Source organism: Lathamus discolor, chromosome 3 (assembly GCF_037157495.1).
Source record: "Lathamus discolor isolate bLatDis1 chromosome 3, bLatDis1.hap1, whole genome shotgun sequence".
Lineage (NCBI taxonomy): Eukaryota > Metazoa > Chordata > Aves > Psittaciformes > Psittacidae > Lathamus > Lathamus discolor.
Window position 1 is genome coordinate 27017863 of NC_088886.1, and position 11816 is coordinate 27029678.

At 44.6% G+C, this 11816-nt stretch overlaps 1 protein-coding gene across 2 annotated transcripts; it reads left to right on the forward strand.

Annotated features, from left to right (window-relative positions):
- The first annotated feature begins 2744 nt into the window (after positions 1-2744).
- UTS2B (urotensin 2B) lies at positions 2745-11816 on the forward strand. 2 transcript variants are annotated; one of them, XM_065674243.1, is made up of 5 exons: positions 2745-2874; positions 5112-5213; positions 8181-8218; positions 9577-9670; positions 11406-11816. In XM_065674243.1, the coding sequence occupies exons 1-5, from the start codon at positions 2751-2753 to the stop codon at positions 11624-11626; spliced, it is 579 nt and encodes a 192-aa protein (XP_065530315.1). In that variant the 5' UTR covers positions 2745-2750; the 3' UTR covers positions 11627-11816. The 2 variants fall into 2 exon arrangements, with proteins under 2 accessions (XP_065530315.1, XP_065530316.1); XM_065674244.1 differs by having other exon boundaries at positions 11178-11494.

Sequence of the window (11816 nt, forward strand, 5' to 3'; positions counted from 1 at the left end):
TCATCCAGCATAGCCCAAACAGAAGCAAAAGCACCTCAGGGCTGAACTTAAATAGGGTTCCTCAGCCTATGGGCAGAGAGAGTGATAGAGGCTGCTTGGAACACCTTCAGGGTCCTGATACATGTACGCATCTCTAACACTCAGCTGATGCAGCTGAGTTTAGTGGCATCTGTTTGGGCTAAGCCTTCTTCAGTCTTGCCTGCTAGACTTAATGGGTTTGTCCACCCTTTTCACTTTTCCAGTTTGATTGTGCTTGATTACCTGAAGTCTGCATGGCTCTATGAAAAGAGAAACTTCTGCAAGAAGAGGCTTAGACAGACTGGTGCCATGGGGGGTAGAGATATTCCCACTATTTTTGAGCTCTAGACAAAAATGCTCAGTGGGTAGTGTAGAAGACATTATGGCCAAATTAAGTAATAAGGGGAATATGGAGACAATGTTGTTTTCCTATTGGGAATAAAATACATATGAACAACAAAGTATAATAGTGTGTCCAGCACTCACACAAATGGGCTAAAAGCAAAGAAATTTTCCAGGTGGGAGTCTTCTAGAAGCCCAAAACTGCAAATCAACCTTTATAATTGTAACAAATGCAAAAAGTCCACTAATGTCTGGCAGCAGTACTCAGGCATCTATCCACCCACTCATCCACCTGATTAGAGCATCCACCCCTCACAGCATCCAGTAATCTCCCTTCAAGTATGTAAATGTAGACTGGCAGTTCCCCATCTTCACCAGGGCCCTCATTGAAAGCACTGGCACACTTTGCTTTGGGGGCTTAACAGTTGCAGTGACCCAGAACTGAAGCTTTTCCGCAGCGAAGGAGGAAATCTCAGGGAATAGCTCATCCTCCTGAAAGAGCCTGGCAATAGCTCATGATGCCTTATAGTCAAGGGTATGAAAAAACAACCAGAGTCTGTGGATTCTGCGTAAACTTAGATGAGATGGGGAACCCGCCTTCTACATCAAGACAAAGTCAGTTTTACAGCAGATCTCAAGACTGACTGGTAGGGACCTGGAAAGCCATTTAATACCAAGTAAAACAGACCTGACCTTCCCTTAATTATACAGTTTTGAGTCAGAGCTAGTATTGTCCACCTTGGACTCCTGTGCAATTTGGTGCCCATCCAGTAATGGCCTCTGCTTCATGGGGGCTGCTCACCTGTGAGCAGTTTGAAATAGGCGTCTTAGGGAGGCAGAGGCAGCTGGAAAAGTGGTCCCATTAGAACAAAGCTGTCCTTCAGGCCAGACTTAGTGAAGAAGTGGAGTACTTCAGCTGGTTCACAAGACTGAGGAAAAAGAGAAGTTTGTTTTTTTTTTAAGTATTATCATACTATAACTGCAGAGAAAATTTTGGAATATTTTCTCAGTAGAAAAGTATTGCTTAATGGAAGCATCCCATTCAATTTCATAAGGGCTTCTTGCAAAAGTCTGAGCCTCTCTCCCCCTATTTTTTAGTAAAAAGTAAATATGTAAAGGGATATTAAGAGGCTAATCATTCTATAGCACAGCACATTGTAGGGAGAGCTGGGGACTAGAAGCCAAAAGCCCAAATATGGAAATCATACTGTCTTTTAGTTAAGATGAAGTGCAGGTACCATCAGAGGAAGCTATGTTGGGTAATCTGGCATAATGTGGAGTCAAAAAGGCACACAAAGTGAGTCACTAAGAGTGTATGTACAAATCAGAGACTGGGCTGATTCTCTCCCCCATCCCACCGTGGGGGGGAGTGAGCGGCTGTTTAGTGCTTAGTTGCTGGCTGGGGTTAGACCATGACAAGTACAGATGATTCAGTTCTGCAGAAGAAGCAGAAGTGAAGAACAAAACTTAGCACTGTTACTATTATGACATTTTTCTTGGTAAGGTTGTAACAGAAACTAGTAGCAGGTCCCTGATGAATAGGGATGGACAGGCAACAAATAGGGTTCCTGAGAAGACATGGAAAATGTGCAATGTACCTCAATATTCAATGCTTTGCTCTAAACTAATAAAATATATGGCTGTGCAGTCAGAACCCGCATCTGACCTTCCACTTCTTTTTTTTTCTCAAAAAAACCTGAAGACAGTTGCCCATCCTTGATATATTCCATATCTGCTGCCAAATCTGCACTCCCCCACTCAGACACAATCCCAAAATAGGGTGTGATGCCTTTCCCGTTGACAAAGCCATAAGTCACAGTGAGTGAGACACACTCAACATCCTCCAATCAGTTAAGTGAAAAGAGCTCTCCCTTTCTGTTTCCCACAACTTCAGCACTCATTATATCTCACATTAATTAATATAGGCACTAGGAAGTGAGATGATAAATTACAAAAACCCATTAACCTGATTCCATCCAAATTGGTGACATACGGCAATTGTACGTTAGACAAATCTTCCTTGCTAATGTGGGAGTCTTCGTGTCTGAACTCTATTAAAGGAGCAGCCACCAAAAAATATTTTTAATGTATGTACATATGGAATGTGTATCAATGTGTGTGCACAGTGCATGCCTGTGGGAACATCAGAATTCATTAGATCGGTCTGATATGAGATATATTGAACAGGTTCCATCTGACATCTGTAACTGGGTTGTTCTGTCCACTCCCAAAGGAGTGAATCATATTGACAGGTTGAATTATGTCTCCAGAGATATTTTTCTCCCCTCCTCCAAAGGCCATTTGCAATCACGGCACATCCACTGCCTCTTAAAAGTGAGCTCATCTGGCACTGGGTTGCATTGAAGTCCTCCACCGTGCCTGAAGGAAGAATGCTTTTAGGTAGTGGGAACGTGGAGAAGATGTGGTCTGTCCAGCTGCTCCTTGGGGTGCTAGCCATCTTGACCATGACTGTGTATATCCCATCTACACGAGGAGAGCCTTTTTTACTACAAGGTAAGCTGGAATACAGACTAGATGACACAGGTAGGTGGTAATATTTTTGCTTTGCTTTGCTGCTTGTCATGGCCAATGCAACACTCGCTTATGTGTGAAAGAAAATAAAATGAACCTTGAGCAATACTAAAAACTAACATGGGTGCTACCCAGAGACTTGTTCACATTAGCATGAGCTAAAGCTGTCCTTCTGGTCTGCAGCTGAACGTATGATATATTCCGCTAATCAGTAAAAATATCAGATATGGTGAAATCTGGTAAGGGTGGCTCTTTCTCTCCCAGAAGAAAATTTCCAAAGAAAAACATTAAAATATCACAGAGTAGCAATTCCGGAATGTACCATATGAGATTTGACAGCTCATAAATGTCAGTAGTAGGGTGCTGCTGAACTTTTTTTATTCACAAAACTTCTTTTTATATGTTCTCCCGTAATTTAAATTAATCTTTGCTTGAACTTGTTCTGCAGGGAAATGTCAATCATTTATCTTCTTTCTTAAAGAGACTTGGCAGTGGAAATAAGAAAAAGAGATGCTAAAAATAGGCTTGAAAATAACATTGCTTTTCAAATTATTTTTCCTCTTATATCGCCTATTTATTTTTGTAATGTCAACCAAAACATTACTGAAGCCACTTTACCTACATACTGCTTCTCTTTAGTTTTTACGAGAGTGTTTATAAGGTGCTTTTTTTCTGTGGCAAATCCCCCAAATGACTGGAAGTAGCTATTTTAGAATAATAACTGTCTTTCAGACTTAGGAATGAGGTTTATAGCACTCCACATGAGTTTTACACAGCATGTAGCTCTACCAGTTCCCTTGGGGCTTTTTCTAGAGATCACAATCAGGACCAGAGGCTTCAGCCGCAGCGTGAGGCAGGGTTGAGTCTGGCCACATACTTGGAGCATCACTTTGGCTAGGGCTCCTCTGCTTCTGCAGATTTATGTGATTTTAGCTAATGGAGCTGATTCCCATACACTCTTGAGCGTCCTTAAGACTCATCTGGTACAAGGTTTTGTCTCGTGTATCAGAAATAATTGCATTAATCTCACCACACCTATGAAGGGCTGATGGCTATACAAGACCATTTTTTCCTTTGTCACCTCCTTGAATGGAGTGAGCAGATCCTAAAGATCCTGGAAAATGAGAAAATGAGCCTTTCTGTGTTTTCTAGTTCTGGAAATCTAGGCATCTTCAAGTGCTTTGTAGGATCTGGGCATGGGGCAGGGGTGTTCAGACCAAAGGTTTTGGGGAATGGCCATTCTCCCTGTAAAGTCTGGGTCCTGTTCTGTCATTCTCAAAAATGAATGCAAAATTCTAGTTTCAGATTATTCTGGAAATCTGTTCATCAGAGCTGGGAGGATCTGAGAGCCATTAGGGCTCTGATTAGTCCCATCCTGTGTGTTCGCTGGTTTCTGTTAAACCCTTGACCTTCCCCACCATTCATTTGAGGGCATAGCCACAACCACTAAAGCGAAACCACAGAGAAAGCTCCCGAAAGAGGCCTCATAAAGAAGTCCAAATTGCTTTAGGACAGCAGTTTGGAGAGGTTTTCCCTGGAAAACTGGAAGACTCTGCATGGTATACAGCTACTGTAAGATGCTTCCTCAGAAATAAAGAGGCTTGCTTTAAGCTCCTCCACACTTTGGCTCTGTTCAAGAGGAATACTATGATACCACTGGCAGTCAGATAGAGCAGCCCCAAGGCTGAGTGAGTGCACAAACAGACTGTAGAGCTGCAAGGCTTTTCAGTTGTGGTACCACATGTCAGCCCTCACGAGGGTTAAGTTCGCACCTCTTTTGGCCCTGGGAAGGTGAACAGTGTGAGTGGGGTAACACCTGTAGTTCTAAGAAGAGATCTCGTGGGTTCCTGCCTGGCTTTGCAGGGGCATCCACTACACAAGAGGTCTGGACTGTCTAAATCAAGGTGATGGCTCCAGCTCTCTGCAGCCAGCCATGCTGATGAGGCTGCAGTGAGACTGGCCAGCAGCCCGGAGCTGACAGGGAAGGGTCCCCCATTCCACACCCTTTCACTGTGCAGCCCTTCACTGTCTGAACATTTTATTCTATGCTCACGCATCTTCTTCTTCCCCAGAGGTCTTTCCACCCTGATGGACAGGTGCTGACAGGAGATGCTTTCTTTCCACTTATTAGCCTACTTCATTTTTGGTTTAATGTTGGGGGCTGGGATCTATCCATTTTATCATTACAGATTGAGAAAGGTGTGTTTTATGTGCTGCAGATAACCGAGTGCTTCCGGAGAGAGAAGACACAAATCACGAGGAAACACTGCTGACTCTGCTTCTTAATAAGAAACTCGCATGGCGGAGACCAGAAAATATTGGTAAGTGAACAGGATCAGAGATCTCATTCTCTTGAATCCATCTTTGCATGAATGCAAGGAACTTGCTTCTCAGGTTTCTCAGAAATGCCAACTGTTCAGAAAGCAGAAGCACCCAGTATGGTGTCTACATGTGATTAATTTGAGATGTTCCCCACCATGGAGCTCCTGGACATGCTTTTGAAATGCAACATAAAGCTGCCCCAAAACATGTACCCTAGATCTTCAGACACTTAACACTGAGCTGGCAAGGAGGCGTGTGTGTGCACAAAAGTAATAGAAAGAAGAGCTGTTGCTGAGTCCCTGTGCCCCTGCTATCCCTGAGACATTGCGTACTGGGGGCATGGGCCAGCCTTGGGAGTCACCTCTCCAACCACACTCCATGCAGCCTCACATGCTTTTGAGATTCAGCTCAGTGGCTTGCTGGCATGCTAAAACCAGCAGCATCTTGTGAGCATATGGGGGAGTGGGGCAGAGTCAGGATTGCAGAGATCATATGGCTGAGATCGATCCCTTGGGGTCAGGTGTAGGTTGGGACATGGGTAGTGGGATCTCCTATCTGAGCCTAAGCTCCTGCTGCTGCTGGAGGAGATTGAGACAACAGGCTTTTCCCACACAGCACAGAGGCCAAAGATGGATCATGTAGAGGATTTTCCCGTCTGTGTTCTGTGAACAGACACCAAATTTAAAGCCACCCGCATGTGGCTAAACTCAGACACGCTGAAGAAAAGTTTGGGCTTTCTGTGACACTATGCACAGCAATCACAACTGCCATATGGATTTCAGGAGTCAGCTATTCCCACGGCTACCAGAGCCAGGGGAGGGTTTGTGCTGTATGTGGTGGTCTTGGAGCAGGAAGCTGATCTTCCTTGTGAAAAAAAGCCTAGAATGGGGCCCAGCAAAAATTTTGTTATGAAAATCCATTTGTCAAAATCACTCGGTGCTCTTCCCCAGCTCCTTGTTAATGCAGCGAAGCAGTGGTTAAGCAATCCTGGGACAAATAAATAAACACAGATAAATCAAATCCTTGTTCTAAGCAAGGCATTCTTCTTGCAAAGGGGATGCATTCAAGAAATAACATTTTTATGATTGGTTTATGGATTATTGCACTTATTGCTCCTAGAGGAAAGGCTGCATTTTATGCCAGACAATTGAATCTAATGAATCTCTGAGCAGAGCACAGACAGAGGATTTACAGCAGGCAGTTTCTCAAGTCTGCATCCATAAATTAACTTCCTTCCCCCTGCTTGAGATAATCTGTTCCAAATTTCAGCCGCTGTTCATTTTCTATTCATAGCAGTCATTGGCCAAGTTTATGGTTTGCAGAAAGCTAAGCCAAAACACGCACTTGAAATTCTGGAAGAGGTAAAAATGTGTATAATAATAGTAACAATAATAATAAAATAATCATCTCTTAAGGGCCACTTTTGACTTGTAGATCTGCAGGCCTGGGTGTCTTTAGCTTATGGATACATAAAGACATTCTTAAAAAGAATCTGCTTGAGGTCATTGCTGGCAGCACCAGGAACAGAGCCCCCACCTCCCAAATCCCAGCCCATACCCAGACTATCTCTTAAATAGAGCTCTGATGCCATGGATTTGGTTAGGAACTGCTGCTTTTTCTGCTGGATTAATATCAGTCATAAAATATTCAGGATTTTTCAACTGAATTGTTTCCTTCTCGAAGGAGAAACTGGAAAGGCAGTCAGCTCTTTCTTGGCTGCTCAGTTTCAAATGCTTTTTTAAAAAAAAACAAGTCTGGCAATGTTTCTTTGTGCTGAAGTCTTATCTGAAATCAGAGGAAACTATATCCTAAATCCTCTTGGAGATGCAGATCAATGCCTGCTGCCACGTTAGGAGCAGACAAAGCAGGCAGCGCCAGGGCTGGGTTTTGGCTTTCTTGTCAGGCACAGCAGAGACATTCTTCAGCTCTTTCCTGGCCCTTCTGCTTAGTTTAGTGCATTTTTTTCCAAAATTGGCACTTAAAACCAGCTGATCACTTTGTGCTCCCCTCCTAGGAGAACTGCTGTAGTCCAGTCATTCAGCTTTGATTTAGCTTATTTTGTCATGGTGCTTTTCATTATTGCATCTTTTTTTATATTTATTTTTATTTGTTAATAACTGGTTTTGACATCAGTTTGAGTCTGGAATATGGTATCTCAGTCCTCAAGAGGAGTGAGACTGAAATCCCTCATCACTTCCTGCAGCTTTTCCTACTGTTAGTCCAGGCCCTTCCCAATTCAGCTGGAGGTTTTAGACACCATTCATAGGCACGTAACTCTTTCCTTGTCCTGGATGTGTTATCTCAGGGCAGCTAATTCATATTTTTTTGACATTCTAGTACAGGACTGCTCAGCCTTGAGATCTTTAAATCTAATCTATGAAGCTGTTCCCCAGGCCCCTGTGCTCCCCTAACATTTAGAAGTGTAGAATCTATGCACTTGCTGCTGTTGCTTGACTTTGCAAACCCTGATGTTTGCTGGCTTTTAAAGCAATAAGTTATGCTAGGCTAAATCTGTGTCTTCTGACTTCTGCCTGCATGGATGATGTGAGGATACACAAGTCTTAAAGGAAGCAATGGGAGTTCATATAAAAGGCCAGTGACAGGAAAGCCAGAATTAGAGATTTGCTGTTACCAGAAAAAAAATGAAAAAGCTGCAAAGAGGATCATCTGATTTGGTTTCATACAGTATGTGACCTTGTTGGGCCAATTCTCCTAGAGCCTGGTCAACAATAGAGTCCTCCCTCATCAATGGACAATTAGAGTGAAGTCCATAGAACTCAGCAGAGAAAGCCAGCTTTTCTGTCACTGATTCTGCTACCATAGATTTGGAGATCACTAACAGGAATGAGGTGATAACTAGTTTTTTTTTCTTGTCAACCCTTGAAGTGGTTAAAGGAAGAACATGTTTTTTGTTTGAGCTTTGGGACGCAATGCAGATACTGATGTTACTCTCCTCCTTCTTACAGACTGGGAGCTGGCAAAGAAATTTGAAGAGCTTGAAAAGGTGAGAGTAGCAAATATAGAGACACATATACGCATATTGTATGAATAGCTAAAGAATCGTGCATACTGTCTCTATGCCCTATTCTTCTATCTTTGCGTCTTTCTCCTTTTCATTCTGCTGCCACAATATAAGCATACATCACACAAACAGAAAAGCAGAACCTGGGCTAAATAGCTGCACAGGCTGGAAAAGATAAAAAGAGAGCAAGGCTATAGACTAGCACAGTACAAGCTGAGGCAGCTCTTCCCTCTGCCACCAGTGGAATGCTAGAGAAGGCCAAGCCAGGAAAAAATTGAATGCCAAAGGAAATCTCCATGGAAGAAAAGGACGGAGAAGAGGTCATGCTGCCTTCCTAGGCATTGCATCAGCTGGCTGCATTAGGTAACAGGTTGAAGTTAGGGATAGCCGTTGCATGCCTATCCAGAATTATTTTTGCCTGAACTCTTTACTAGTCAGAGAGGCCCTACCCAGGGTAAGGCCCTGCTGTGATGAGCAGAGTGGACACACACACAGACAGCAAGATTAAGGCCCATCCTACATCCAGTCTCAGGAACAGGGAAAGGCGTGCTGGAACCTTGACATGGCTCCCACGGTGCCCCAAACCCCACAGGCAGTGGAAGCCCTTTTTCCACTTTCTCAAGTCAAGTCCACATGTCCGCATGGATCCTGGAGGTCCTGCTGGGTTCCTCTTGGCACTTTCCAATTCAGACTGAAAAATCACAGTGTGGCATGCCAGATGGAAGGCTGCTAGATCCTACCCTAGTCCCTCACTTCAGTGCTGAGGGACATCAAGCTCTGGCTTCCTTGGAGTAACACGTCCAGAGAAGAATAGATGTGGGCCACAAATGTTCCCAGTCTACTAGAAAAGAGTAGCTACAGATGGAGAAGAAATACCGTGGACTTTCTACATTCTAACCAAGGGAGGTTAGCAAGAACTGGGGGAAGGGACAGAAGGGACAACATAGAACAACGGAGAAGCAATGCTCTCTGCTGCAGTGGGGGGATGCCTGGAGACCTCCTTCGCCAGCAGTGACTTGACAATTAGTGGTGCAATATCCTCCCATGCAGCCTTCTTACTATAAGGGTTTGCACCCTGGGGTGGGGAGAAGAGCAGACAGTGCCTACACTGCTGCCACCAAACAGGCAGCTTAATGGAGAAGGACATCAGGAGGTTTGAAAGCTCCAAAGGTAGATCCTCTTGCAATGGTCCTGCTCCAGGGAAGACCCCGTCTTCCCCAGTGATGCCGACAACCAGGTTGCCTGTACCTCCTGCCTCTGAGCTGCCCTGTGCTTGCCAGCATGCTGTGGAGCTTCTCATGATGGAGCATTTGTTTACTGCTGTGTTTGTGTTTAAACAGCTGGAGAAGTTGAAGGATCAGCTCTCAACTGAGGAAGGGTCAGAAGTGGCCTATGCCTTGGAAAGTCTTTCAGCATCCCAGCCCAAAAAACGCGGTAGGTTTTGGGTTAGAGCCCTGCAGCCATCCCATCCAGCTCTCATCTCCAGGGCTTCCTTTATGCAACAAAGACAGTGACAGTAAATGTGACCTAAATATGCTGAAAACAAGGTTGGCAGCTTTTCTAGCAGTTCTGGCCCTCTCTTGTTAACGACTGGCTGGTTTAGCAGACCTTGAGAGAAGTAGAGAAGAACTGTGTACTCAACCCTGTCTGTCAGCAGGGCAGATACACCAGGTCTGCACACCCAGGACCTTACTGAAGGCAGTCAGTGTTGCATCCTGCTTTTCACAGAGGAACATGGGGTTATATGAGCAATGAGTGCTTGTCCTGGAGGGGGCAAGGTCTGTATGAACACGTCCCCTAAGTGCACCCATTGCTTTGCTCTGGGCACAAAGCTAGTGCTGAAGGCATAATGATGAATTTGGCATGCATTCCTTTCTGCCAAGGTCACTGCCTCCCTCCAGAGAAAAAAGGAGCCCTTGTTCTTGCTGTTGAAAAGCAGTTAAAAAGAATGTGGAAATCAACCAAGAATGCAGGGAACTAAGATTTGGTAGGTCCCCCAGTTGGTCTCCAAGCTTTGCCCAGTCTGTATTCAGTGACTCAGGAGCACATAAAGCAGTGCTCCTGCAAGGCCACCCCTGACAAGCACATGGACAATACTGTTTATGCTGGCTTTCAGTGGATTCCTCCCCAAAGCTGTGGCAGCTGTAAACCAGAAGTCACTGATGACAAATCTGTCCTAAACCCCAAAGAGCTAGTTCTGCCCTTACCCACATGCTCTGTGCACAAGCAAGCTGACAACCTTCTGGTCAGCCAAAGGAAAATCTTTTTGTGCGAGGCTTGTTTAAGTGCTCAGGTGATCCTGAGACAATCTGCAGTTTATAGGCAACCCTGGAGGCTGTCTTTAGTTTGGCTAATCTAATTCATGCCCCCACCAGTCTGGAAAGTTCAAATGCAGATAAAACTACTTTGCCCTGCCAGGTTTAAATCAGATTCTGACAAAGAATCTTTGCCTTCATCTAAAGTCCTTCCAGTCTAGGAGAATCTCATGTCTCAGCATGAGCACTGCTGATTCAGTAGAAGCTTTGTCCCAAGATCCTGCTTTCAAAAACTGGGTAGAAATCTCTTCTTATACTTAACAATAGGAGACCCACAAAAGATTTAAAGAACAGGGCATGCTGGTGATACAACTTTTTTTTTCCAACCAAAATGTGCATCCTTCTGCAGTCTAGTCTGGCTAGAAGCTCCCACAGAGATCAGTGTTTTTTGGAGGCCAGTTACCAGCTGAGTGCCTGGACATGGAAGCAACTTTTACACCCCTTATTTACACTATAAGCAACTAAAAGAAACACCTTCTAAAAGTTTTATATGAAGTCAAAGCTGGTTATCGAGATGTGCCCAGAAACCACACTTCACACCCCAACTCTCTCAAGAGATGGGGCTAGAATAGGAAGCTGGAAAACTTCCTTGTATACTGACATCCTTCTCTTGTATCCCTTCCCAGCCTGCTTTTGGAAATACTGCATCTGAAGGCTTGCCAGGACTGGAGGATGAACATGAGCCCTTCCCCAAATGCCTTGCTGGCTATTAATGTGTTAAGAGTTTGTTCAGTTCTGTCATCGCGCTGCTAAGTTGAATGCCATCGTCCACGACTATACCACAGCCAACTCTAACAGGGACTGTGACAAGAGCTGGTAACCCACTACCACTCTCAACTGTTCCTTCTTTGCAGGTTTATCCCACTGTGATCTTCTACTTGGAAGATGCTCACGAACTTCCCTTACTGTCCTGTGTGTGCCATTCAGTCTGCTACCACTGTACGCTCTTCCGCTTCTCACCAGGTCCCCTGAGGCACCAAGCACTAACTCAGTTCCTCTGAGTTTGGGCCTCTGCCCACATCTGCAGACATTGCTCACAGTGATGTCTCCATTTCCTATCACCTCCTACAAGTAGGTCTGTGATGACCTAACACACGCTGTCGGGACAGGAAGGCAGATTGGGTGTAATGTGAAGGACTCAGAGCTGCCTGCATCGGCTTCCTGAGCCAGAGCAGTTCCTGGTTGTGTCCTGCCAGTGTGCACAGTAGGTTTGGGGGAGGACAGACACAGAAGTCTGGACCCCTTGGATATCATTCCAATAAAGA

What these genes read in the sequence shown, in the direction of transcription:
- UTS2B (XM_065674243.1), top strand. Translation starts at nt 2,751, where the DNA reads ATGCTTTTAGGTAGTGGGAACGTGGAGAAGATGTGGTCTGTCCAGCTG. An exon ending in AGAGCCTTTTTTACTACAAG is followed by an intron (nt 2,875 to 5,111) that starts GTAAGCTGGAAT and finishes TATGTGCTGCAG; the next exon opens with ATAACCGAGTGCTTCCGGAG. An exon ending in GCGGAGACCAGAAAATATTG is followed by an intron (nt 5,214 to 8,180) that starts GTAAGTGAACAG and finishes TCCTTCTTACAG; the next exon opens with ACTGGGAGCTGGCAAAGAAA.